Below are 26,438 nucleotides of genomic sequence, written 5' to 3'. Positions count from 1 at the left end.
CATTTGTGTTTACCTTTGTGTCAATGACAGCATTAGCGCTACCGGGAAGGTTCTGGAATCCACTGAGAGCCCTAACGCATTCCGTTCCACCCGCAGGTCTCTTCACGGCAATGACATTGCGGTGATCCCAGAGGGGGCTTTTCAAGACCTGTCCTCGTTGTCACATCTGTAAGCTCACCCTCTATCCACGCTTCAGAGCGAATGAGGCGCAGGGAATTTGGACAGCTGGATGCGTTTTGCAGAAAAACAAATTCTTATAGGGAGGGGGGGGGATTTCTCAGGGATGAGCTGAACAAAAAATTGCTGTCTAGGTAGTGGAATAAGGAGATGTTTCTGATTAATGCTGTTTGTGTTCCCGGATCAGTTTTCCAGTGGTGATTCAGATGTACTGTCCGTGGAGAGAGCGAGAGAGAGCAAAAAAAACACAAGGTTCTAGGCCATAAAAGGATGTGTCTGTGCTTGTGACTGCCTCTCTGTTAGCGGGAAACACAATCCGCGGAGTATTACACGTTTCCTTTGCCAGAGCAATTAGAAGCACTGAACTGAAGCAAACAGGTGCATAAAAAAGTGGATAAAGAGATTTTCTTTGTTGTAATGGGAGGAGAGAGGCTCCGGCGGAGGGGTGCCACGTTACACGCCTCTGCCCCCCCCCCCAGCAGCAATTTTAAGCCAGCCGGACATAATGATGCACATTTTGCACGGTTCTGGGGGGTGTGTCAATATATGTCAACAGGTAGCTTCCTCAGCACTTTGGGCCAATAAAATATTTGTGACTGAGGAACATTTTTAATGAGCATCTCGGTGCTGTGACATGAATGACAGTGTCCTTGGCTTGTAAGATGTTATTTTCTTGCTGCAATGAGTGCATAGTGCAAATAAAAAAAAAACACTCAATGAACTCAATGCACTCAGCGTATTTAATGTCTGTGAACTGATGCCAGGAGTGTGGGAAAGGCGTAGATAGCTCTAAACGTCTCCTGTGAATGTCCCGTTAATTAATTTACCCGGATTGAGCCGTTAAAATTCCAGTTATCTGAAGAAGTTCAATTAACCGTCCACCAGTTATCCTTTGCCAGGCGTGTTGGCTAATGACCCAGGCAACCAAAAATACATTGGAAAGTTGGGTCCTATGCTGAGGGTAAGCTTTGTTCATTGTGTCTTCTTTTGGCCCCTCCCACCTCGCACAGTGCCCTCGGTGCCAATCCGCTGTACTGTGACTGTAACATGCAGTGGCTCTCGGAGTGGGTCAAGTCTGGGTACAAGGAGCCTGGTATCGCCCGCTGTGCCGGCCCCAGGGACATGACAGACAAGCTGCTGCTCACCACACCTTCGAAGAAGTTCACCTGCCAAGGTACCCCCCCCTTTCTGTACCGCCGGTTCACCCTGAAACGTTAATGAGGATCCGCTGAGAGGTGATTTCGGGAGCGAGCTCGCCAGCATCAGCATTTTGAGCAATCTGACTTGAGCGTTGGTTCTGGGAGATGCTCCCTGCTTGACATCTCTCTTGCTTCATTTCTGGTTACGAATGCTTGACAACTGGTAGATGCCACTGGTCCGTGTGGGCTTATGGTGCCAGGTAAGACCACCAAGCAGCCTAGTCAAAGTCCTCCATGTCTGAGAACCTTCCTCTACCACAACCCTTGACCTCAAACGTAGGCAAGAGTGTCCTTACCTCTCCATGTCTTCTCTCGTCCTCCTCCACCAATAGATGCCCGTGGATGTACTGCTGATCCCCCAGTATTTGCTTGCTCTCTGCCCCTGAGATTGTCCTCGTGACTTGAATGGAACATCCCTCATGTGAAAGCGGCTCATTCGCCAAGCTCAGTCTTACCTACCAGGACCCATTCTCACACCAAGCTCATTTTCACCTTCCAGGACCCGTCGACGTCAACATCCTGGCCAAGTGCGACCCGTGCCTGTCGAACCCCTGCAAGAATGACGGCACATGCCACAACGACCCAGTGGATTTTTACAGGTGCACGTGCCCGTATGGATTTAAGGTACTGACCCGACCATCTAAAAATCCAGCAAAATGTCAAGAATCTCTTGTCAATCATCGTGCTAAAAGTGAATTTCACGGTCAGGGTCAGGACTGTGACGTGCCAATTCACGCGTGCATCACCAACCCTTGTAAGAATGGCGGGACGTGTCATCTGAAGGAGGGAGAGGTGAACAACTTTTGGTGAGACGTTTTTTTTTTTTTCTTGTGTAATAAAGATGCGTTAAAATAATGACGATCGGGTACAAATTCTGATGTTTGATTTATTAAAGCGCCAGCACAGGATCCACAAAAACGTTTCAATGCTATGTCTAACGTTTTTAGTAGTGCAACTCATTGTTTATAAAGACAAACCAATCATATTAAGATAATTAGCTAATAGATACCTGATGGGCCAATCAGTGCCATTCGTTAATTCATAGCCACACCTCCAAAGGTATTACCTTCACAGAAAAAAATCACCTTACGGGACCCCTGAAGCTTGCATGGGTCGCGACTGCAGCTGTGCTTCAATAAAAAATCGTACGCTAATTTTCAATAAGCGTTCGAAGTGAAATTTGCAAAAAAGGACGTGCTGCAATGAATGGATGCCATGCGAATATTATTTGCCATTTCTCATTCTGAGATTAAGATCCATGTCTCCTACTTCAATGAGTAAGTAGCTGTGGAAGAACTGGTTCTGTCATACTTACCTACTAAGTCGTAGATTCTGTTCCCTTTGCAATTTTGCGAATACTTTGTGAACTCGCCAAAAACCAGCTAAAGTGAAACTGAATATGGAAAATTTGAGGGCTTTCAAAAATCGAGTGTTTCCATTAACAGTTCTTCAATTCACATTTTTAAAATATGCAAGATCTGGGTCAACGGGAAGGCTGCTTCAGTTACTGCGAATGACCGAATTAGTGCTTTTTTTAATAGCCGAATGCTGGTCTGCATGATAACCAGCCGGTGCCCTTTGACAGCATCATGATGATGGGATAGATCTATGAGAGGACGGCTCCCTGTGGCAAAAAAAAACTCTAAATGGTACATTTAAATTGTTGCTCCATTTTCATCATGGTATTCTTTTCTGTTTATTTTTTAGATTTTTTTTGGACGGCAATCATCCATAATTTATTTTTCCATTAAGTGTTTATGATAAGCGGCCTTATTCTGCCGTACCCGTGAGCTTTGTTTGTTTGTGCACCCTAACAAATGCCCGCTCTGTTGCACGTTATGGAAAGAGTGTGGCCATGCCGCTCAGCGAGAAAGCGGCTTTCTGGTGGGACGCGCTGGCGTCGGCCCCTCTGTGACCGCAGATAAGCACCGGGGGCCAAGCTGATGAGGTGTCGAGTTGGCAGAGGCCTAGTCAGTAAAAACAGACTAGCGGGTTTTGGGGGCAGGTGTGTGTTTCAGCTTGAGTGTGTGTATTTTTGCGCACACTTTTGTGTGTGTGTGTGTGTGTGTGTGTGTGTGTGTGGTCCAGGTGTGCATTACATTGTGGGGACCAAATGTCTCCACAATGCGATAAAAACCTGTTATTTTGATGCTCTGGGAACCACTTTTCAATTTGGTAAAAATCTGTAAACTAAAAACGCCAGAAGACTTGTATTTTGTTTTGTTACTTATGGTTAAGGATAGGGCTGTGTAGGGGTTAAGGGTGTTGTGATTGGGATTAGGGTTTTTCCCATAGACATGAATGGACGGTCCCCACAAAGACATGAATACAAGCTTTGTCTTTGCATTTCTTAGTGCATGTGTCTGTATGTGTCTTTGTGTGTCTGTGTTTCATGAATCTGTCTGTATGGAGTTGTATTGTAGTCGCCCTCATCCCCAGATGACCTTGCTGATGTACAGCGTACCCATCGTGACCGTGTAGGACATGTCAGGGATTCATATTCGACATTCTGCGCTGCATCACGTCATTCCGAATTTCAAGACGGTGCAAATGGACGTGAAAATCCGAATGGCTCACCATGTCGCATGGGGGATCGACCTCCCCCCCGTGAAAGATAAAATGCGGCATCCTGAGAAAGCCTGTGGATAGTGAGGTCACCCTTCACCTCAGATACATTTCTTTAATGGCACTGCGTATCTCAGAGTAAAAAAACAGGAGAAATTCCCCACAGTCACACCATTCCTGTCTGCAAAGAGCAGGAAAGCGCCATGCAGGTCTTTATCGGAAATATTTTAATTGGAGGTGCCACTTGTTTTGGTTCCGTAGGACCTTGTGTTTACCTTTTTGTAATACCAAATCATTTCATGTTTTTCTGTGCCCACTTAGTACCTTTGTACGACTTTAATTTATGGTGTAAAAAGTGCCACACTGGGAACATTAATATTAACTCGTAGACACGTATTCTTCCGCGTGGATCGACTGGCGAAATTAATCGCGGTCGCCTCTCCCTGCGGGTGACGGTGAAACAATGCCTCCTTATTGACTTGCCGAATTAATGGCTTCTTGCCCGTGTGCCACTCCAACCCGCTGCGTGCCGCCTTAAGATGAAACGAGTTAATCAGCGAATGAAATGGCTGCGCTGTGGCCTGCATGAATAATGAAGCGCGGCTTCCATTAAATTAGCTTAATAATTCTGCCGCAGATTGGAGATCATCCTGTGAAGCTTATTAAGGTGGTGCAGCGGGATGGGAGCTAGCGCTCTTGTGCACTTCATTAAGCAATTACCCAGACTTCTTAGGAAAACTTTTTCGGCTAACAATTAATCAGGTGCACTCTCCAACCTGTAAGAAAAGGAATTAATTGGCTCCGCTAAGTAGCTAATGAGAAATTATGTACATCTGTCATCGTTTTTGCTGAGTACACTTTATTTGCGAGATTAGATGCCGTTGAGTTTAAATTAGGCGTCGGAAAGAGTAATTGGCTCAATGACAGCTGAGATAACAACGATCGGGACCCAAAGGACTCCGTGTAGATTATAGTCCCGCCCCCCCCAAGCTCCCAACTGAAACTGCGTGTGCTGGTGTCATACGCAGGTGTGTGTGCGCTGACGGGTTCGAGGGTGAGGCCTGCGAGACAAACATCGACGACTGCGAGGACAACGACTGCGAAAATAACTCCACCTGTATAGACGGCATTAACAATTACACCTGCCTCTGCGTCCCTGAATATACAGGTAAGGTCACACTGGACACAACAGCAGGAGGTCACTGGCACAGTTAAAATTTCATACATGTTTCAGAGTTTGTATATTAACAGCCCTTTCCCACTAACAAAAATGCTTTAGGATGTTTGCCATTCATTTTCCAATTAACGTGTGTATATACCTGGAAAGAATTAAGAGACCACAGTAATATTTTCAGTTTCACTAATTTCTCAATTTATGGGTGTGTCTCTGTGTGTAATACATATTTTTTTTTGCAAACTCCAACCTGGCTCTTCTCTGTTTGTCATTGATGAAGGGCTTCTTCCAAGCTTTATGGTACTTCAGTCCTGCTTCTATGAGCCTGATACACACTGTCCTAACAGTGCACTGCACACCTACACTTAATGTTTCCCATTCCTTTTGAAGGTCACTTGAGGTCATCCTCTGATTTATGAGACACTGCTGGATAAGCTGACGGTCATCTCTAGCATTTGGAAGTCGCTTCTGCCCTCTACCTGGCTGGTTTTTAGTTATTGCCAGTGTCTCCTGTTTCACATTGTTCTTGCATATTGCAGTCTTAGAAATTACAAGCCCTGGAAACAACCTGCCGCTCAGTGTAGCTTTCTGCCAGCAAAACCAGGATCAAACCAAGATTTAATGACGCACATTCTTAAAAAATATGGAGTGATCTCCAATTTTTTTTCCAGAGCTGTATGTTGCGTTTCTCTGAGGCTAGTTCACACTTAACTGCCATCGTCAATGTAGTGGAATGATTGTGAGTGTAACCGACTGAATTTTCCCAGAATGCATTGGCAGAACAACTGCTAAATACGTAATGCAACCCATATAACGAATGACTGGCTCTCTCGCTACATACTAGCTTTTCCCTCTTGCTCGGCCCAGACTAGGGCTGACAGCTTCACAACATGCTCGGGAGGGGGGGTGATGAATAAGCGGGTTTTGGATCCAAAGCTTTCTCTATGCCAAACACGATTATTTCTGTCATAGGAAAACGGCAGCAAATACTACCAATGCACCAAAAGGTATTATGGGGCTGGCAGAAATATGGGCTGAATTAAATAGCACCTCTCGGTTTGGACATGCCCTAAGCCTTTTATTTTAACACCTGAATTACTGTTTATTCAGAGTGTGCAGTTTACAGTCCAGAATTTTCCAATTTAAAGACGGTAATGAACAGTTGCCCAGTTCCAGGGAATTCCGAAGATGTAGCTAAACACGCAAATATAAAATAGTGATGCATTTAAAACAATTCCGATCCTCCGTGGATTTGCCCACAAGGCTGGAAAGGCAACTGCCTCTCATACAGCTCAAATTAGTCTAGTTGAAATCCCAGAGGTCGGCTCTGGCAGAGATTGCCAATCACCTACGGTCTGAAAATAGCTTTCTCCAGTTCTTCACCGCAGATAGATATATGTCTAAATTGGCCTTGGTCTGTATTTGTGTGGCCTGTCTTATGCCCCCCCCCCCCCCCCCCCCCCAAATCCCGGGACAAACCCTCGCAATCGCTGCTGATTTAATAAAATATACAGAAACAGTTGGGCGTAGATACTGTGTACTTTTAGCTTAGCGGCTATTGATGAATGAGAGTTTAACCAAAGCAATTCATACCATGAAAAGGCCCCGAGCCCCACTGAGACTCACGAGCAAGACTTGAAGGAAATGAAAAAGAAGGTCGCTGGGTGCATGTAGCTACATTTCACGACTTAAGGATCTGACCGTGGACTGTGAGAGCTTCCTCATCTAGCAGCTTCCTCCCTGTCCCACCGCCGCCCGACCGCCTGCCTCCTGCTTTTCCGTGTCACTGCTGTCGCTCTGTGCTGCTGCTAACTAGCGAAAACATGTCTGTCTCCTCTGTTCCCTGAAACCGCAAGCAGCTATTCTCAATGAGGTGGAGAAAGGTTAGTCAGTCATCCTCTGTCTTTATTCTTGGGTGTCTTTAGCTGTGCCCAGCCTCGCCCTAAGGACAGGGGTGGGCCACAGTACCCCTGCATTTAAGATAATGTCTGGGGAATTCCCACCCCTGCTTACAGCCATCGTAGTACTTTGGGGCTGAGCTCCGCTAAAGACCAGCATGCCGTCCCTGCCCCCTTCCGACTGCATTCTGTATTCATATAACTGTCCATTGCACGCTCTTTACCATACCTGCTGATTGGATGTGTGTGTGTGTCTGTGTAAATGGGTGGGTGGGCGAGGAGGGGGTGTAAAAATTCTGTGTCGTCAAGCGACGTTTATACCGAATCTTCTCTTTTCCCTCTGGCTGCATTCTGACGTTTCGCTTTTCACGATCGCCGACTGTTCCGCATGAGGCGTAGTGAGACGCCATTAAGGCAGGCAGTAAAACGCGCACTGGGTTTTATATAGGGGGGGTTTTGCTGGTTGATACAGGCCGTCAGGAAAGGCTTTTCACGCCATGCAGGAACGGAAACGTTACATTGCCGGTCAGCAATTTCCGTCCCTTGCTGAGATCAGACTTAGGACGCCCTCCGACTAATTCTGGTGGCATGTTTTTCCGACGAGGCAGAGCTTAAGTTCTTTGCTACATCTTCCTCCTTCGGGCGACGCAAGCTAATTACTCTCCGAGACACTGCAGCTCTCCACTGGAGGTTCTCCCGGAGTGATGCGTTCTTAACGTTTTCGGCAGAGTCGTTTCCGCTACACCTGCTCTGCCGTAATGACCTTGCAGGCCGCGCCGGTTTGTAACAGAGATCACCTGCTTTAATGTGCTGGCAATCAACCAGCTCTGCATTTGAGCAAAAGGAAAAGATAGGATGTAGACCGGAACTAAGCTAAAAAGGATGACTATTCAAAGTACCCTTCAAAAGAGATCCAGCACGGTTAAATAAGCATGTTAAAACTGTCAGCACCAACACCCCTGTCTACAGAGACATGAATTTACAGAGTACTGCATTTGTATATTTAAAAAGCATAACATCTCCTGGATTCGCATTCAACAAAAGTGTGATTCTAAACCCTAATCTGTCAACAGTGGCAGCAGTATCATAGTGTTTGATCAAACAATATAAAGAATACAGGGGTGATTCTAGAATTTTTTTAAGGGGTGGGGCATAACTGGGGCCAACCTTATTATCAGTCAATGATATGCTTTGAATTGATGAGTGACGGGGAAGGGGGCCACCCAGGGGGCCAATCAACTTTCAGTTGGGGCCAGGAGCCCCGCCCCTGTATACTGCACTGACTGAATGTTAAGATATTAAAGATAACCTGAGTGAATCCTTTACTCCAGATGAATCGCACATAATTAATAAGATGTCTAAGAGACACCCAGATCCGGCACCCTCGTTGGGCAAAAAATAAGGACACGACCGTGACATTATGACACTGCGATTCGGTTTTGTCAAACGGCGCATTAATCAAAAGTGAGGCGCAAGATCGATCTTTGCCCCGCAATTACATCGATTCCGGACAATTTTGTAATTATTCCACTCTGAGAATTGCTGAACTGCAATATTTTGTTATTTATTTATCTTGAATCCCTAAAGCCACTTAATCGATAGGGCTTTGCGAGGCATGGAGAGCGTCGCTTCTGCTGTAGTCAGACTAATTCATCACAGGCTTAGCGTGACGCTGTATGTTAGCCCGTGTCTTCCTGGTCTCAACACGGTTAGGCCATAAAAGTCATCCGGCACGACAACACCATTCTCCCCACTAAGGACCTCGGGGTTTGACTTGTATTAAAGATACATAATTTAGTGCCTGGCATGTAATTTCACAAAATGTTTTATTGATCGATGGCGTCAGTCAGAGATGCGATGTGTAAGCGATGAGATCTCTGGAGTTCATCTCTCGTTTTTTCCCCTCTTTTTCTTGCTTCTCCTGGCCATTCTCTCGCTGTTAGAGGAGAAAAGAGAAGACCTCCCCCCTATCTCACCCCCCTCCCCCCCCCCCGCAGTGCTGCCCGTCTGTTTGAAAAAGAGTTCACAGAGGGAAGGATGAAAAGATAAATTATTTAATACACCTGCACAGCAGGGAAGCGCGCCATCCGCATCATTCCGCTCAGGAATATAGATTGAAAACGCACACAATTTCTGTCGTGGCTTCTCCAGTGGCCCGTACGGAAGACCGGGCCCTGGATTTGGGAGCTGTGTATGAGCTCTACATGCAGGGGCCGAGCGGGGGGAGGGCCGTGGAGTGGGAGGGGGGCTCCACCACCCGTCGGGGTCCAGGAGACGAGGCTGTTGAGGGTTGCTGTGGCTGTTTGTCTTGCAGGTGAGCTGTGCGAGGAGAATCTGGATTTCTGTGCCCCGGAGCTAAACCTCTGTCAGCACGATGCCAAGTGCCTCCTGACTCCTACTGGGTACAAGTGAGTGTGAGCCTGAGAGACACCCCCCCCCGGCCCGTCTGGCTGCATAGTAATGGGAGCGGCAGTGTTTTTACTGGATCCCCTTCCGATCAGTCGGTTCTGTTTGCCTGCGTGCGGTTTCATGGCAACATGAACCGGATATTCATTTTCTGGGTTTTTAAATTACGGTTTTAAATTTCTGGAGAGACTTTACTTGGGGTCACGAGTTCCGTTTTAACCACAAGAGCCACGCCGGGACACGGTAAAATTAAGAGATGTATGATTCATCGCTGTGAACCTTGATTCTGAATCTTAATTCTTAATTGGAAGGCATCTTAGTCCTGTGTGAAGCCACCCGGTTAGGTCACATCCGCCCGGGCTGTTTACCAGGTTACGGGTTGCTTATCTGGTGTTGCCTGACTCGTTACAGGTGTGAGTGCACCCCAGGTTACGTGGGCGAGCAGTGCAGCATCGATTTCGACGACTGCCAGGAGAATAAGTGTAAAAATGGAGCTCAGTGCATCGATGCGGTGAATGGCTACACCTGCGTGTGTCTTGATGGTTACAGGTGAGTGCACATACTACTTGAGATTTGGGTGTTGGTCGGGAAACTTGCAGGTGAATTGGTATCTCCAAACTACCAGTAGTGTGTGAGTGTGAATGCTGTCATGGATTAGCATCATTCTCATTCAAATGTTACATTTTTTGTTTATTGAGCAGACCCTTTTATGGATTAAAATAAAAGCCAGGTCATATAATCCCTGCAATATGGGGTTTAGGGCCTTGCAAAGTGGTGCTGGGACTTGAACCAGCAACCTTCTGATCACAGGCACTAATAACATGCTGACACCGCTTCTGTGAAAGAGAAGTCATCTTTAGATTTGACAGCTGAACCTGCTGATTAAGGAGCCAGCACCTTACCCACTGCATACTCAGGGAGTTTTGCAGGACAGGCTCCAGGCCCACTGAGACTTGCAATAATGATTTATATGGTAAATGCTACCGCATTAAGTGAAAATGTAACTATGATGTTTGGCTTGGGCAGGGGGTGTGGGTTGGGTGACTGTATCTGTGATCAGAACCAACAGGTTGTTGGTTCAAATCCCGTTATCACCCGGTTTCCCCATTGGGCCTTTGAGCACCCTCAGTTACTCTATATACTAGTTGACCCTGGTTCTCAAAAAAAAAAAACGTCTGATAAATTTGTCGCTAAAATGGTCTGACTGCCATTTGCCTGAACAGCGGCTTGTTCTGCGAGTTCTCTCCACCGATGGTGCTGCCGCGCACGAGTCAGTGCGATAACCACGAGTGCCGCAACGGGGCCCAGTGCTTCATCAAAGGCAGTGACCCCACGTGCCAGTGCCTGCAAGGCTACCAAGGGGAGAGATGCGAGAAGCTCGTCAGCGTCAACTTTGTGGAGCATGAATCGTTCCTACAGATCCCTTCCACCCTCATCAACTCCCAGGCCAACATCTCGCTGCAGGTACGGCCCCAAAACCGCATTGGAAACTTCCAGAAGAGCTCACCGGAGGTGGCTGGTGGCCAAAACTATCCTTGCACTGAGAAATCTCTGACACTTATGAGAAGATGATGAAAAAGAGGCAATATGAGAAACAAGTACCCAGTTAATGTAGGTACCAGAAATTGGTCTCCATTTACATATTTTTCCCCTAAATGCACTTTGCTCTACAGAGCTCTGGTTGCCCGTGGAGATTCTGATGAGCGCCCGGCGTGTTCCAGTGTCTCCGGTGTCGGTCCTGGCTCCTAGACACCTGCAGTCGAGGGTTTTTCATTTTGGGAATTTGACTTCTCAGAGCTGCCCAGGGTGCTTGCTCAACTGGGGGAAATTATACCAAATCTCTGGACTGGATAGATTGTGCGTTGCGGGTCCATTACTGAAAGCATCTTTCCTCACGCCTACATATTAGAGGGCATTGTGTGTGCAGATTATCATAATCGTTTGTATTTTAATAAAAATAGCAGGCGTAATGCACAGCATGACTGAAATGAGGGGTGCATACAGGCAGGGCGGGTTAACGGCATTGTTGGGGCCCTTCAATATAAAATGCAGCTATTTTGACCTCCTTACAGTTCAGGACCAAGGGCTACAGCCTCGATTAGCCTGTGTGTAAGTCCAGTCTTGCCACTAGAAATTTTGGGCCCCAAGAAATTATACTATATTGGGCCCCTAACACAGACCATTCCATGTTATGTTATGTTATGTTTTTAGGGCCCCATCACTCATAGGCCCTTTGAATCATCCTAACTTTCCCTTCTTTTACGGCCTTGCATTCGGGATTTGGGGAGTGAACCGTCTGTCCTTGTCTTTCAGATCGCCACCGACAAAGACAATGGGATCCTACTGTACAAAGGCGACAGTGACCACATCGCCGTGGAGCTCTACAGGGGGCGTTTGCGAGTCAGCTACGACACCGGCACCTATCCGCCGTCAGCCATTTACAGGTGACGCACCCCCACCCGACCAAGGCCCCGGGATGAGGTTCACCTGAGGCCCGCCCTGGGGCACGGTCACAGTCCTGTTTTCGCCCTCGGAAACACGAGACCCCCTCTGAGGCCTCATCCTGGTTTTCCAGACGAAATCTGAGGCGCCAAACGCTTACGACATAAAAGTGAGATGTTTGCTTTGCCATAATAAGCATAACAGCCAGGAAAACGGCGGCGGTTAAACGCCCGGTTACGCGTGGCTGGAACGCATTTTATTTGTTTACATTTGAAAGGAAACATTTTAATATCCCCTCCAGGATCTCCATCTGTTTATGGGCTAAATTAGAAAAGCGACACTAGTGCTATCCCGGTTAAAATCAAGCCGTATTTTCTTCATGCAGCTTAAATGTGGCCTATTTTAAACGTTTAACACGTGGAAATCGCATTTAAATGGGTCACAGTGAATAATTCAGAATCGCCATAAAAGTTGTATATGTGGAGTGTTTTTTTCTTCTGTGCATATGCACATTCTCCATGGGCAGCAGGGGCTACCATTGGGTCCTTTATGTGGCCCATAACTTTGGGCATAGCTGATGTTTAGGAGGCCAGCCGTCTGCCAGCAGAAATAGTGGCAATTTTTTTGTCTTTTAGCTTTGTTTTGTTTTTTCTTTGGCTTATGTTTTTATGGTTGCCTTGGGGACAGTGAAAACCTGCTTCCCCGTGCCACAGTATCTGTATTATGGGAAAAAAAGACCAATTTCTTTGTTTGTCCTTTGCGGGCATTGTTACAGCCCTCCCTCTGACGTCCAGCTCCCGAGCTGACTTTTCAATTTCTTTTCAAAACGGATTTCTTTTACATTTCCGGAGCCAGTAAGGCTGAAACTGGAGGCTACGTACGTGCTAAGTGTCACATATAGCTATGGAGTTTTAAAGGGACGGCTCTGTGTTCGCAGTGTGGAGACCATCAATGACGGCAGCTTCCACATGGTGGAGCTGGTGGTCTTCGAGCAGACCCTCTCCCTGTCCATCGACGGAGGCAGCCCCAAGTCCATCAGCACCCTCTCCAAGCAGTCCACGCTCAGCATAGACTCACCGCTCTACGTAGGGGGTAAGCTGCCATCTCTAAGCTCTTCAAGGCTTATGACGTCATCCTCCCGATGTCTAGGAATATGTGGGAGTGGAGAGGCGGAGAAAGGTGGGATTGACACTGTGGGCGGAGTCTTTATTGAGTATGCTAATTAAACCACACCCCCTTGCTCTCAATATTGTGGGATTAACACTGTGGGTCTGCATAGTGTATGCTAATTAAATCACACCACTTATTTCCCATCCCACTGAAAGGCAGGACTTACACATATGCAGTTTCTAATTCCATTAGGCAGGATCTGCAAGCCTGAAAGAATCCCTCCCCCCTCCAAAATGCAATAAAATCAGGGGTCACCGTCCCCAAGTCTAGATGTCTCACTGAAAGAGAATGTAAGATTAAAAGGGGCTTGGTCTGCATTGAGTATGCTAATTAAACCACCACTCACCATTACTTGCCACTGATACCGTGGGGCAGAGTCTGTGTCAAGCATGCTAATTAAGACACGCCCCCAACATATTTAAACACTCTGGACAGTTTCCAGCTATTGGGCAGGAGCTGCAAGCCCCGCCCCAGAATGAGGGCAAGAACTCAAGCCCACTTGGGGCTCACATAGAAACAGTTCAAGATAATCGAATCTTCTTGTGGACTGGCTGGCTCTTACCTTCACCGTCAAAAGGCTTCTCCGGATGATGGGATCTGCTTGCCGCCGTCACCCTCCAACCTTCTTGAAGTGCTGTTGTTATTAAGACTAAGCGGTACAAGTTTGTGAGATGCTGCCCTCTACAGACCCATCTGCGGGTCTGCCATTCGACGGACATTACAGGCCTGTTCTGAACTGCCGGCATCAGAGGATCATAAACTCACGCTATTTGTTTGTCAGATGGACGTATTAGCATTGTGCTACTCCCTGCGTAATGTTTTGATGTTTTTAGCATGGCACTCATTTGACTCCCGTTCTACCCTAGTTCCTGCAGCTGGGGGGGGGGGGAGTCTGTGTCAGACAGATCCCATTGACTCCCTGTGACCGTGCTAAGATTAGCTATACAAAATGACATGGTTCACCTTGGTCTTTATGAATGGTGTCGTACACCAAGTACAGCGAAGCAAATTCCACGAGCCGCACAAAGCAAGATGTATGGATTGTTTTCCAAATAACCCCTGATGCCGGCTTGGATTTAAAGTGATGCCAAATTATATTGCTAACATCGTCCTCTGCACTCAGGACGGGGCCGCGGAGAACAGCATAGACGCCCAATTTAGGATTCCTTTGACAGTTGTACAAGTTAAATGGATGTTGTAAAGTAAAGTTAACCCCTCCATTAGTGGAATATATCATGTATCTGGGGAGATGGGCGACACAGAGGTTCTTTTGGTAACAGTGTAATCTCTCCTCCAGGATTGTAATGTGGAGAGTTTGCATGTTCTTGCACGTCCTCTGTCTGGAGGTGAATTGGAATCTGTGCACTTAGTGTATGATTGTGAGCGTGTGTCCTGCGATGGGCCGGCATCCCGTCCAGTTTGTCCCCTGCTCTATGTCCTGCGATGGACCGGCATCCCGTCCAGTTTGTCCCCTTGCCACGTGCCCTGTGCATCTTGGGATAGGCTCCAGACCCATAGTAACCCTCTGCTGGCTAAGCACTTATGGAAGATGGATGGGTGGATCTTTAGGAGGGATGATTAGGTAAATGGTGGCGATCCGCACTCTGGCAGCTGGGGCACTCGTCTCTGCTGCATTCAGCGCTTTTGTGCATGGACTCTGGCATCTGCTGGCGATGCCTGAGAGTTCAGCAGCGGCAGATGGCTGCCCTGTTGCGTGTGGCACGTCGGATGCGGGCTGCTCCTCCCGGCTGGGCGCTCTGTCAGCGACTGGCCGCCAGGTCAGCAGTAAGGGGTATCTGTTAACCCGTTTACCGTTGGCTCGCCTGCACCAAGCTGTCTGACCTGTAGTTTAGAAACAATTAATCACTGCAATGGGGCTCATGCAGAGAGCCAGGCTTCTGTGCCCAGGATTGGAAGATTGTCGGTTCAAATCCCATGGCTGGAGCAGTGATGTCACCATTGGGCCCTTGAGCCAGGTTCAACTCCAGTTGCTCCAGGGCTTGCACGGTCCTACTTCCTTTGGCGCGAAATTTTCTGCAAAATGTATTAATGTAAATGAAATTTTCCCGTTGAGGAACATTGTTACATTAGTATGTATTGAGATTGGTGTGGTGGGGTGCATTCTGGGGGGGTTCATGACGGCAGAGGCTAATGGGGACCCGGGAATTGACTCCCGCAGGGATGCCCGTGACAGCGAACGTGGCGGCGCTGCACCAGGGGCCCCAGCAGAACAGCTCCAGCTTCCAGGGCTGCATCCGCAACCTGTACATCGACAGCGAGCTGCAGGACCTGGCGCAGTTCCAGCTGCAGGACGGCATTCTGCCCGGCTGCGAGCCGTGCCAGAAGCCGCCGTGCCTCCGCGGTACCTGCCACGCCACGGGCCGCTCCAGCTTCACCTGCGAGTGCGAGACCGGCTGGACGGGGGCGCTGTGCGACCAACAGACCAACGACCCCTGCCAGGGCAACAAGTGAGTCCCACTCATTTTGCCGTGGGCAGTGGAAAGTTTAACCCCCGGCACCCACCCGCACCGGACAAAGTGAAATTTGCTTGCCAAGTCGGCACGCCTGGGTGATCACCTATGTCACCTGATAGGCTGACTGGCGTATAAATGTGGATTGCGAGAACGTCGGTGCCGTAGGTTCCAGGCAAAATAACGATGCCCCAAATGAAACATTTTTAAAGAACATCAACAGCATTACATCCGCAGCCTTTGTTAGTAAATAGAGACACATATGGCAGAAAATTGTACCTGCTGTTGCACTGCGACTTTATAAAGGGATTTTTAAGCTACAGACACAACTGGGGTCCACACATCCAGGGTGTGCCTAAGGCATAAGTGAACTAAGCAGCTGCTTAGGGCCCAACGGCCACCAGGGGGCCTCCTCCCATCTGATCTGCCTGTCATGGCGCCAGCTCTGCGCCCGCTGATGAGGGCCCCTCTGTGGTGTTGGCTCTGTGCCCATCCACGGCCCTTAGCAATCCGCAATGCATTCCCTCACCGCGGCTGGGCGCCTTACCGTGTCTCTTACGCCCCCTGCAGGTGCACCCACGGCACATGCCTGCCCATCAATGCCTTCTCCTACAGCTGCAAGTGTCAGCCCGGCTACAGCGGCGTGCTGTGCGATGAGGAGGAGGAGGTTTTCAACCCATGCCAGTCTATTAAATGCAAGCATGGGAAGTGCAGGCTGTCGGGCCTGGGAAAAGCCTACTGCGAGTGTAATAGCGGATATACGGGAGAGGGCTGTGACAGAGGTAAGGCGGAGCCACTCTCCATCGCAACCAATCGGAACGGCTCTGTGTACCAAGGGCTCTCTGCTTCCTGTTTATTCTGTCTTGTTTTTTTCTTGACTGAATCATATTAAACAAACTAACACATTAAGAAAACTAACTTTAGAAAAATAGAAGGTAGCACTTCTAGTAATTTATAAACACATACATAATGCATTATAAACATGGCTGTAAATATGTTTAAAAAGGCATAGAATATTATAGCCATGTTTATTATGCATTATGACAGAGTCATTAAGGTCTCCTCTATAATTCACTATATATACCTTTATAATCCCTTCCTTGCTTATACCGACCCTTATAATGCCATGCCGTGTATAGCCATGGATATTATTACATATGCTCTGTGAAGCTATCATCTATACTGCACTATATATACCTTTATAATGCATTATAATGGTCGGTATAAGCAATACGGATGCTTTATTACTGCATTATAAAGGTATCTATAGTGCATTATAGATGAGAGCTTCATACAACATAATACACATGGCTATAATATGTTATGCCTTTTGATAAATATTTATAGCCATGTTTATAATGCTTTATGAAGGCATTATTATTTGTTATGAATGTGTTTATAAATTATTAAAAACATGGTCGTAAGTAAAGTGTTACCAAATAAAGCCTACCGGTCAACAGTTCTAACATTCATGTTGGAACTGCATTTTTTCTTTTTTGGCAAAACATGAGTTTATGGGCCACTTATGTCTGTACTACGTTTAATTTATGGGTCATGATTAATTTTTCAGTGGTATAAATAAAATGTAGCACAGGAATTTTGAGCTATCGACATGGTGTTCTTTTCATTTAAAAAGAGTGAAAATAAATTTTATTAGGACGATGAAGTGTGTGCTTCGGAAAATTCATGATTAAATGACATTTGCTTACCAGCATTCTTTAGCATTTCAGATTAAAACAGCTCACATGTTTTAGAAACTATAACATTTTGGGAGATTGCTGGTCTTCAACCTTTTCAGGAGCGAAATATTATTTTCCTTAACAGTGCATCATGCAACGTCATTAGTGACCTTTTCAGAAATGTTCTGTTGCACTTTTCGATGCGGTCAGATGATTAATTGACCTTTCTTCTCTGGCTGCTTGTTTTTGTGTGTGTGTCCCCCCCCACCCCCCCACTATGAAATGCACCCCAGTGATTCTGATACTATTCTTATGCTATACTCTGCTTCTGACCTCCCAGCCTCCTCTGATTATTCCCTGAGCCCCCCCTCGCGGCTCAGACAGGTGAGACCCTCCGGGGGGGGGAATGCAGACTCAGGACCAGCCTCTCGTTCTTGGCTCCTCACTCTGTTCCTTTGGAAGTCATTCCGTGTCCATCGTATAAACCAGTGTTTCTCGACCCGATCCACGGGGACTCCCAGCCAGTCCATACTTTTGCTCCCTCCCAGCTCCCAGCCAATCAGGAGCACCGAGTTCCTGGTACAGGTATGCTGGTTGTTGGGCAGGAGCAAAACCACGGCCTGTCTGGGGGTTCCCAAGGACCGGGTTGAGAAACACTGACATGCATAAACTCTTTTTTTTTTTTTAGTTCATGAACATTCATCCAAAGCATACGTGTGCATGTATATTGCTGTGCACTTAAATCATGAGCTCTGTCGTCTTCAAATACGATCCAAGCCATACCGTGTCTTTTGCTTTTGACCCTGCGTTCCTCCTCAGTGTGTTGTAAACCATCATGCTGCTGTTTTCTTGTGTGGGTGTGTAAATATAATTGTTTTCTTACGAAAGACCAAGTAGGCTTAAATTATTTAAATTTTGAATATTTACAGTTCTTTACGTCAAATTAAGGGAGTTTTCATGCGATAGGCGTCAAGGTTGGCCGTTCCATTACTGTCGAGGGAGCGTTCTGCTCAGATTCTCTGTTTTTGAATCACTTAAAGTTCAGCCAGATTCAACTTTGACCTTTCCACCTCTGACCTCTCAGATCTTCACCAATGAGAGAATAGCTATTTGCGACGTGAGCCAGTGCAAACAGTGGTGGAAAAATTAGATTCCACACCAAGATATTATTCAAGTAAAAGCAAATGTCAACCAGTAAAATACTACTGAAGTGAAAGTAAAAAAAGAATAATAATACCTGGTTTTGAATGTACTTAACCAACAAAGGTAAAAAAAAATACTACGAATTCAAATCTATTGATCTTACAAAAAGCAGCCTGCCCTTTTAAATTCACTTGGCAGGTTTCAATACAGCATTTTAAGTCACAGTGCGTCACGATAAGGAAAACCGAGTCAAATGAGGATAAGCGGATATTTTCTTTGTATTCTGAAAAAACAGAGGCACTTGCCAGCACAGATTAGCGGGATGATGTTACATTGCTTATTCTGTGGAAAATGAAAAATCGATCTACAGTCCAGACTTAATAATGAATTATAAACACGTCACCAGTCGCTACTTTTAGGCGTCTTACTCATGGCCGTTTGCCGCTTGGCCTAGTGGCACTTCTGGGCAACTCCGCTCATGCACAAGGACTCAAGCTCAAGGCTTGCATGAAAATACCGAAGTCTTCTCCATTTAACTTATATGTGAGTCGGCGGGTTGGGAATTTGTGCCTGTATCCCGGAAGGTCACCGGGTCGAAGCCCATGGCTGGCAGAGCAATCATATTTCTCTTGGGCCCTTGAGCAAGGCCCTTAACCCCAAAAATTGCCCCAGGGGTACTGGATAAATAGCTGACCCTACACCTTGACCCATGATTTGCTCTCACTCGGCCGCGTGTCTCACAGAGCAAGATGGGATATGTAAAAAAAAAAAAAAAACACAAAGAATCCCTTGTACTTTTGGTTATACATAGTTGTATAGATAAATAAACTACGATCGTATAAAAAAATCTCTTCTCTGGGCAGTGGAAGATCTTCCACAGCGGAAAAACCTCAGTAAGACGAGAAAGAGTAACAAATAATGGTTCCATTCCCCCCCCCCCTCCCCCCTCTCCTGCAGAAATCGCTTGTCGAGGAGAACGGATCCGAGATAACTATCAGAAGCAGCAGGGGTACGCCGCGTGCCAAACGACCGAGAAGGTCTCGCGGCTAGAGTGTCGCGGCGGCTGTGCGGGCGGCCAGTGCTGCGGAGCACTGCGCAGCAAGCGGCGGAAATACACCTTTGAGTGCACCGACGGCTCGTCCTTTGTGGAGGAGGTAGAGAAGGTGGTGAAATGCGGCTGTACAAAGTGTCTCTCATAAATGTTCCCTCCTTTTTTTGTAACATGTCGCCTTTTTTTAAGGAAAACAACAGCAAAAAAGAAAAAAAAATTAAAAATCACACCTTTTGGCAGTGCTGGACTAATTAATGCTTCCATAGTGGAAATATTGAAATATATTGTAAAATAAAGAACAGACTTATTTTTTATTATGAATGGGGGAGAGAAACGAAGACGAAAACATAGATGGCTATTTCTTCATTTGCCGCCTGCCCAGGATGCGCAACGTTCGTTTCGTTCCCAGGAAGAACTGGCGGTTTTCTTTGTCGCAAGTGAGGAAACAGAATACAACCCTTAGCAGGTCACTGTTTGTCTGTTTTTTATTTTATTTTTAATACAGTTTTTTTTTTTTTTTTTTTTTTTTAACGTTAGACATTACGTGTCTTTCGGAGTAAAATGCGTGTGGAAGTGAGGAGTTTTGGAGGGAAGAACGAAAGTTACCGATCCTGCAGTAGCAAGCAACACCTGCACGTAGGAGATACGTAGGGAAGAAAAAAAGGGAATTTAAAAAAAAAAAAATCCGAAATGCGTCGTGCTCTCTGTGACATTACCACGAAGTCTTCTCCACGTTGCATTGTGACACCGGCCTAACCGCATCCCAAAGGAAGGCTACGCACAGGCAAATCGACTTACATATCTCACCTTTAGACTCATCTACTGAAGGCGATAAACTTGCAAATCCAAGATGAGGTCCGTGTGCATGTCAAGTGCATCATGAACCCTACCTGCACAAATCCAACACATGTACGATAGCAAAAAAAAATAAAATAATATTTAGTGAACCTTGTTTCCAGTATTAATGCATTGTAATTTAAATGTTATGGGGAGGAGGATGTAAGAAATATAGTTTAATGATATATGATTAGCAATTTGGTTAAACGATATGTCTTGTCTTTTTTTTTTTAATCATGCCTCTGACTGTTGGCGCAGTACTCACAATGTCACTGACTAGTATTTATTGTATCTAAAATATCTTTGCTTATTTGGTAGTTCATCCCCTTATATAATACAGTCTTTTAATATATATTAATTTATATTTGTCCTGATATTTTTGTATTAAAAAGACAGTCGATCTGTGGGATAGAACTAACACGGTTGTCCTATTTGGTTAATTTTCTTAGTTTTTTTTTTTGTTTGGTTTGGTTTGGTTTTCCTTTGACCACTGAGACTGTTGTATTTTCCAGAAACCTTAGTTACATTTTAATCTTAAAATGTGAAGTGAAACAAAGCATTGTATATTTTTGTCAAATCTCCTGAGAATTTGTACTGTGCCAGAAATAAAAGTCTTTATATTAGAGTATACATGTAGAAAGTTACTTTTTCCCAATGTATTTTACAGAGATTACATGGTGTTTAGAAAAGTTCCCTAGGAAGACTAGACCTTTTACAAAATCCTTACCTTTTTAACACATTTATGCTAAGAAAAACTGTGACTTTTTCTAAATAAAACTACTTTGTTATCCCTGTTTATCCATGTTTTCAATGTTAACATGTTGCTGCTAAATTTGTAATGTAGACTTTGGATGATGATTATGTATTCTAGTGGACCGTGCTCCTCCTCCATAAAAACGAGCACACTGTATAACAACCAAGGTTCTCCTCCTATGTACGTTGTGCTTCATCTTACCTGGACTAATATCAGTATCGTCACTGATGTTTGCATATTAAACACAATATTTACTTCGGTGCTGTTATCCGTTGTGTTCCTCTTTATTCTGGAAGATAAAGGCGAAGGAATATTCCAGCATCCTAAACCACTGAACTCAGCCTTGGCACCGGAGTTAAACCATCCTTGCTGGATACTCAACTCAGCCCCTAAATCTTGAGCTTTTGAGTAAATAAATTGGCCAACGATCAAATTGTGTGGAACAGTCCGTTACTTGCGGACATGATTTATTTATTTATTGTTTTTTTGTTACAGCATATTTGTATTGTTATTGCTCTTTAAAATAATTAGGATGACTATTTTGAATAATTATTACTCCCTTAATAGTTATAAGCCTTTGTACAATCAGCTCTCTAACAGATTTATTAAACTGCATTTTGTTCAATGATCAATTGTGGTTGAAGTGTCACAAGTGAGTCAGTGGACAACACAGTTTGTTTCCACAATGCATTGATGACTGTTCTCTGAAAGCAGCTGTTGCTGGGATTGAAATAAATGGGTATTTTTCTAAACCCAAACAAGCTTAATGAATAAAGGTTGGTTGGGTGTAACGTACTTTAATGGCTGGAAATTTATACATTTGATCGCTAAATTGGCATAACTCTTCACAAGCTGGTCGGAGGTAGTAGCTAAATTTGTTGGTGAATGTCACACTGCGACATACTTAAACTGGGCCTCCACTATGTTATAATAAGAAAGAATTTTGGCCAGCTACCATATTAGCAGAAGGTTTTGGGGCTGTTCGTTCTCAAAAGCTCATTGGTATTTCATGCCTTTCTGCAGCTTTGTGAGTCTGTCCAGCTTGTTTTAGAGACTACTGGAATTTTCTCGCCAGCGTTGCGCTTTTGAGGACCAGCGGGTTCAGTTATTCATTATTGAAGAGTACGTGCTCAGGTCAGACACCCAGCTGATGATTTTCCTCTAACTGTGTTCCATAACATTTTTTGCTGGATTATCTGATACGCTGCAATGCCTTATGAGCCACAGGTCTTACAACCAGAGAGAGATGTTACTAGAGATGCGTTTTGTAAATACTCATTTGAATTTATTGATATTGGAGTTCAGTGGTGTTTCTTGTGTGGATTTTCTGTTTTCACTGAGGCCAGCATTATACTGAATTTATTACAAATGCAAAATGTTGAAGAAGTATTTATGTATTTTTTTTTTAGTCGTTTGCCAGAGACTGAGCATTGCAAAAGCGCAGAATTCCAGTTGTTCGTATGGCATTTCCCGTTCCTTGACAATCCGCAGATAGGCCCACTGGGCGACAGCAAGACACTGAGAGCAATCAGGACCCGGAGGCCATGCTGTTTGAGGGATGGGAGCTGAACTGTGGGCCGTTAAAATGTCACACGCAATGCATGGATAATGCAGACCTGAGACTCTGACTTAATTGGGAAGACCTGCTGGAAATGGAGTCAGGAATCCGAATCGCAGTTATTAAAAAAAAATAAAAATAAGGCAGATAATTGCTCTGGCAGTTTTTTTTCCGATCAACCCCCTCCCCCCCCTGGAGAACTGTAGCGTAATAGATAACGTGCCGGACTGCAAAATGCTCACAGTCCCACGGTAGCAGTTTGTCAAAAGGAGCCTGAAGTTGGACCGTGGTTATTTAAATAGATGCTGCAGTGATTGATTACAACTCCCTGCTCTCACGTCTTGTTTTTGGGCTTAAGTACAATTTATTTTGTCACGGAACCAGTTCGATGTGCCAGATACACAGTCTCCCACATCCCCACGCCCACATACGATCGATGCAAACGTTTATTTAATCAAACAGGTTTAATTAGCCTGCAGAACAGAAAACAAATCTATATCTGTCGGACGTGTAATTTACATCACTGTTTGTCCCGTCTGTCATGGAGTGTTTTAACATGGAGGCAAAGCTTAACGCTAAATTATTTGTTTTCGGGAATTTTTCAGGCTTGTCGTTGCGATCTCCTTTCAACGAGGCTCTTCATTTCTGCCATCCAGAGAAGCCCGTGGCCTGAATCTTATTCAAAAGAAATTCGCAATATTGACACAGTATTATGTCATTAGAAAAATTTGCCATTCTAAGAGCTGAAGAATAAAATGATGAGATGTTTCATACACTTGTTGCATTTAGCATCTAGCATCTTAGAACGATTCCCTGAGTGACAGGGGCCCTCAGAAATGGATGGTCTGGGTTGGGGGCCCAAAATGACTGAACTTCTGGGTTTAGAGTTCCCTCAAAAAAGAGCACGCAAACACAGGAGGACAACTTGCAAACAGACCTGGGAATGAAACCCAGAATCCTAGAGGAGTGAGGCTACACCACGCACCACTGAGACATGACCATGAACCACGACAATAGACCGTAACCTAACATAGACCTTCGACTCAAAGGATCATATTTGTCTGACAGTCATAGTTTGGAAGCATTATGCTTGAAAAAAATCAGGTTTGTTCAGCAAGATTTACTTTGATTACAGACAGGTTTAAACAAAATATTATATGTACCTTGACAAAAGACCAACATTCCTATTGCAATAACTATTCTTATTCCAGATTTAGTTTCATACAGTGTCAGGACGAAATAGGTGTGGTTCATTTTCCCCTTAACTTATGTATGAACCACCAGACAAATATTCAGAGAGATACTCCAAATGATGTGGATTCGCGAAGGCCGTAGACACGAAGACACGAGCATTGCTCACTGCCGCCTGCTTTTGTTCGCCGCGAAATCCCTCTCATCTCTACGAGCAGCTACGTCCTTCCCACTGAAGCCTGTTGGGCGAGGCTACGTGGGAACTGAAAGCCTATTGTTTGGAAGGTTTTGAAATTGCCACGTGAATAACATTTGCATTACGAGCCAGGTTTGGATTTCAGAACATGTCTATGCGATTTCCATATTTTCCCTCCTTTTTTGTAGCCACAATCAAATTTTTGTCTTGCCTGTTTAAAGTGAATGAAATCATTATATTTCATAGATTATAGTAATAACAGCCATGGTCACTTGACATAGGATTAGTGCCATAACACTCGAAGCTTTTGCTAAGTGAAATTTGTTTGATTTAATAAAGTATGGTAATAGAAGCATAATGCCAACGCAAGTATTATATATCAATATTTCCTCTCAGAAATGTTTCAGTTCTTTTTACAGGTTTTTTTAATGGCTATATAAGATTGGACCTGCGCAGCCTGTCCCTTTTATAATTTCATTGTAGCTTGCGCCTTGGTTTACCATTATTCGCTTTAGATATTTAGTGTATGCCACATCTGGTTTACCCGTTTTCATTCTTGGTTCTTTTTTTAACAGCTACTTAAAGGACCTGAATTTCACGCGAGCCACGGAAATGCATTTCAATGCGCCAATGCAGGCGCTGCATAAGCTTTGCTAAACCTCTAATTATTTTTTGCAACCTAAAAAAAAAACAACGTAAATTGCTATTGACATGCTGCCATTCATTCTACATTGACGCCCCCCTCCCCCTCCTCATTTGGCTGTTATTAACACAGCGGTGGGTAAATGCTGAAATGTCACAACGTCTTCAAAACATTTTGCGTGGCCCTGTGAGAGGATTCTGGGGAGATAAATGTTAGGGGCCGGTTTGGTTAAAATGAATGGCACTAGATTACATGAGAGTACGGGGAGGGGGCAAATTTAAGGCCGCTAGAACTATGACAGACTTCATTAAAAAAAGAAACTTCAGACATAACGCAACGATAGCCAAAATGATAACAATATAACCGATAGCTCCATCTGATCTTAGAATTTCATTCAGGATCCACATAATAAAGTGTTAAGAAAGAAAAGATAATGTCATTGCGTAATAACGTTTGGGGAGTCAAATGGAGGATCAAATGTGAGGATGATGGATCTAACTGTCCCGTTCTGTCGCTAAACAGGAGAGGGAATATGTTCACCGCCAAGTGCAATGCAAAGATATACATGGGCGGTAATTAACATGCATATTTAGCAGGCAGAGACGCAAAATACCAAGCCGATCTTAAGTACAAAACACATCTATGGTAAAGGGTGGGGGGCGGGAGGGAGGTGCTGCCCCTCCTCCGCCCAGGTGCCGCAGTCTCTCAGAGTTTGCACCACCTTTCATCTGCGCCGCGACGGGGCTGATGGACCGACACGCTGAGCGGCTTCATGGTTAATTGATTAAAAGGACTTGAGCTGAGATACTAGATCAAAGGGCAGCCTAATTGTTTTATGTTACTCTGGAGGCCTGACCGCCGCTTTTTCTTTTACAAGTCCGGCCTCAGGCGGAACATTGGCGATACCACGTAGTCGAATGCAAATATACATATATATTCACAAATACTCTAGCATATTCAATAAACTATGCAAGTGAGCTAGGTCTCTTCAAAAAACATTCAGAATACCTATATTCCTATAAGAGAAAATTTAATTTTGAGGTCACATTTTGTTTTACTAACGAGCGTTTTGTATAGGACTACATAAATCTGACATTAATTAACAAACATTCATACAGACAAGTTGCATACCGGTACATCCAAATCTAAAGCTAGGAAACACTGACATCTAGTGGATAAGATCTGAATGTCATCTCCAGCATGACCAGAAAAAAAACCTGTTGAGTTGCACGAATTCATTGTATGGTAAAGTGGAAATCCTTCCACTGTTATTTTTAACGAGGAACATCATTAGCTGTCTCTACCGGAAAACATCAACAAAAATAATCTAAAAAAACTCAGGGAACAGAACTAGCCTACATTGAAAAGTACACGGAAAAGTAGTACAATAAAAGCTATCGGTTTTAACATTTAAAAATATATATTTTAATATCCACGTTCTGTAAGGTTTTATTAGCCGACTTGAAGTATGGGCAGCAGTCGCCCAGGCTCTTAAAATTAAGAAATGAGGATACAGTCCTCGGATGTCGGCACTGCCCGTTTGCCTGCTATTTACAGGGGTCCGCCCTGGCAAATATCGGTGCCCAGAAACCCCTTGATCCAAGACCATCCGGAAAGGAAAATATCTGAAGCCACGGAATGTGGAAAATCTATTATGGGTACCGATTATTCTTATGAGCCAAGGGGCTGGGCACCAGTTCACACGCAAACTTACTTTGATTTCAACGGTTTTCGTTTTTTATCAAGCGGGCGTTTGTCAAACGCACGTTAAATTTAACACATTGCGACGTTTTGTTGTTTCGTTGTTTCTCCCCCAGTCCTTGAGAACTTAACTCAACCATCACAGTCGTGTTAGAAGACATGTAACAACAATAATGGGAAACT

At 45.0% G+C, this 26,438-nt stretch overlaps 1 protein-coding gene across 4 annotated transcripts in view; it reads left to right on the top strand.

Moving 5' to 3' along the window:
- slit2 (slit homolog 2 (Drosophila)) overlaps positions 1–21,234 on the top strand; it is a 120,592-nt gene extending 99,358 nt beyond the window's left edge. For all 4 annotated transcript variants that reach the window (XM_048995741.1, XM_048995744.1, XM_048995740.1 and 1 more), the window contains 13 exons: positions 97–168; positions 1,188–1,351; positions 1,876–2,000; positions 2,085–2,182; positions 4,970–5,109; positions 9,328–9,421; positions 9,831–9,968; positions 10,643–10,883; positions 11,733–11,863; positions 12,799–12,953; positions 15,211–15,499; positions 16,073–16,284; positions 19,282–21,234. In XM_048995741.1, coding sequence (XP_048851698.1) covers positions 97–168; positions 1,188–1,351; positions 1,876–2,000; positions 2,085–2,182; positions 4,970–5,109; positions 9,328–9,421; positions 9,831–9,968; positions 10,643–10,883; positions 11,733–11,863; positions 12,799–12,953; positions 15,211–15,499; positions 16,073–16,284; positions 19,282–19,523 — 2,101 coding nt within the window. In that variant the 3' untranslated portion in view covers positions 19,524–21,234. The remainder of the gene's footprint in view (positions 1–96; positions 169–1,187; positions 1,352–1,875; positions 2,001–2,084; positions 2,183–4,969; positions 5,110–9,327; positions 9,422–9,830; positions 9,969–10,642; positions 10,884–11,732; positions 11,864–12,798; positions 12,954–15,210; positions 15,500–16,072; positions 16,285–19,281) is intronic.
- Positions 21,235–26,438: the final 5,204 nt, after the last annotated feature.

This window comes from Brienomyrus brachyistius, chromosome 25 (genome assembly GCF_023856365.1).
Source record: "Brienomyrus brachyistius isolate T26 chromosome 25, BBRACH_0.4, whole genome shotgun sequence".
In the NCBI taxonomy this organism is placed as follows: domain Eukaryota; kingdom Metazoa; phylum Chordata; class Actinopteri; order Osteoglossiformes; family Mormyridae; genus Brienomyrus; species Brienomyrus brachyistius.
The sequence above is the reverse complement of the archived record's forward strand: the minus strand, read 5'-3'. Positions and strand labels throughout refer to the sequence as shown.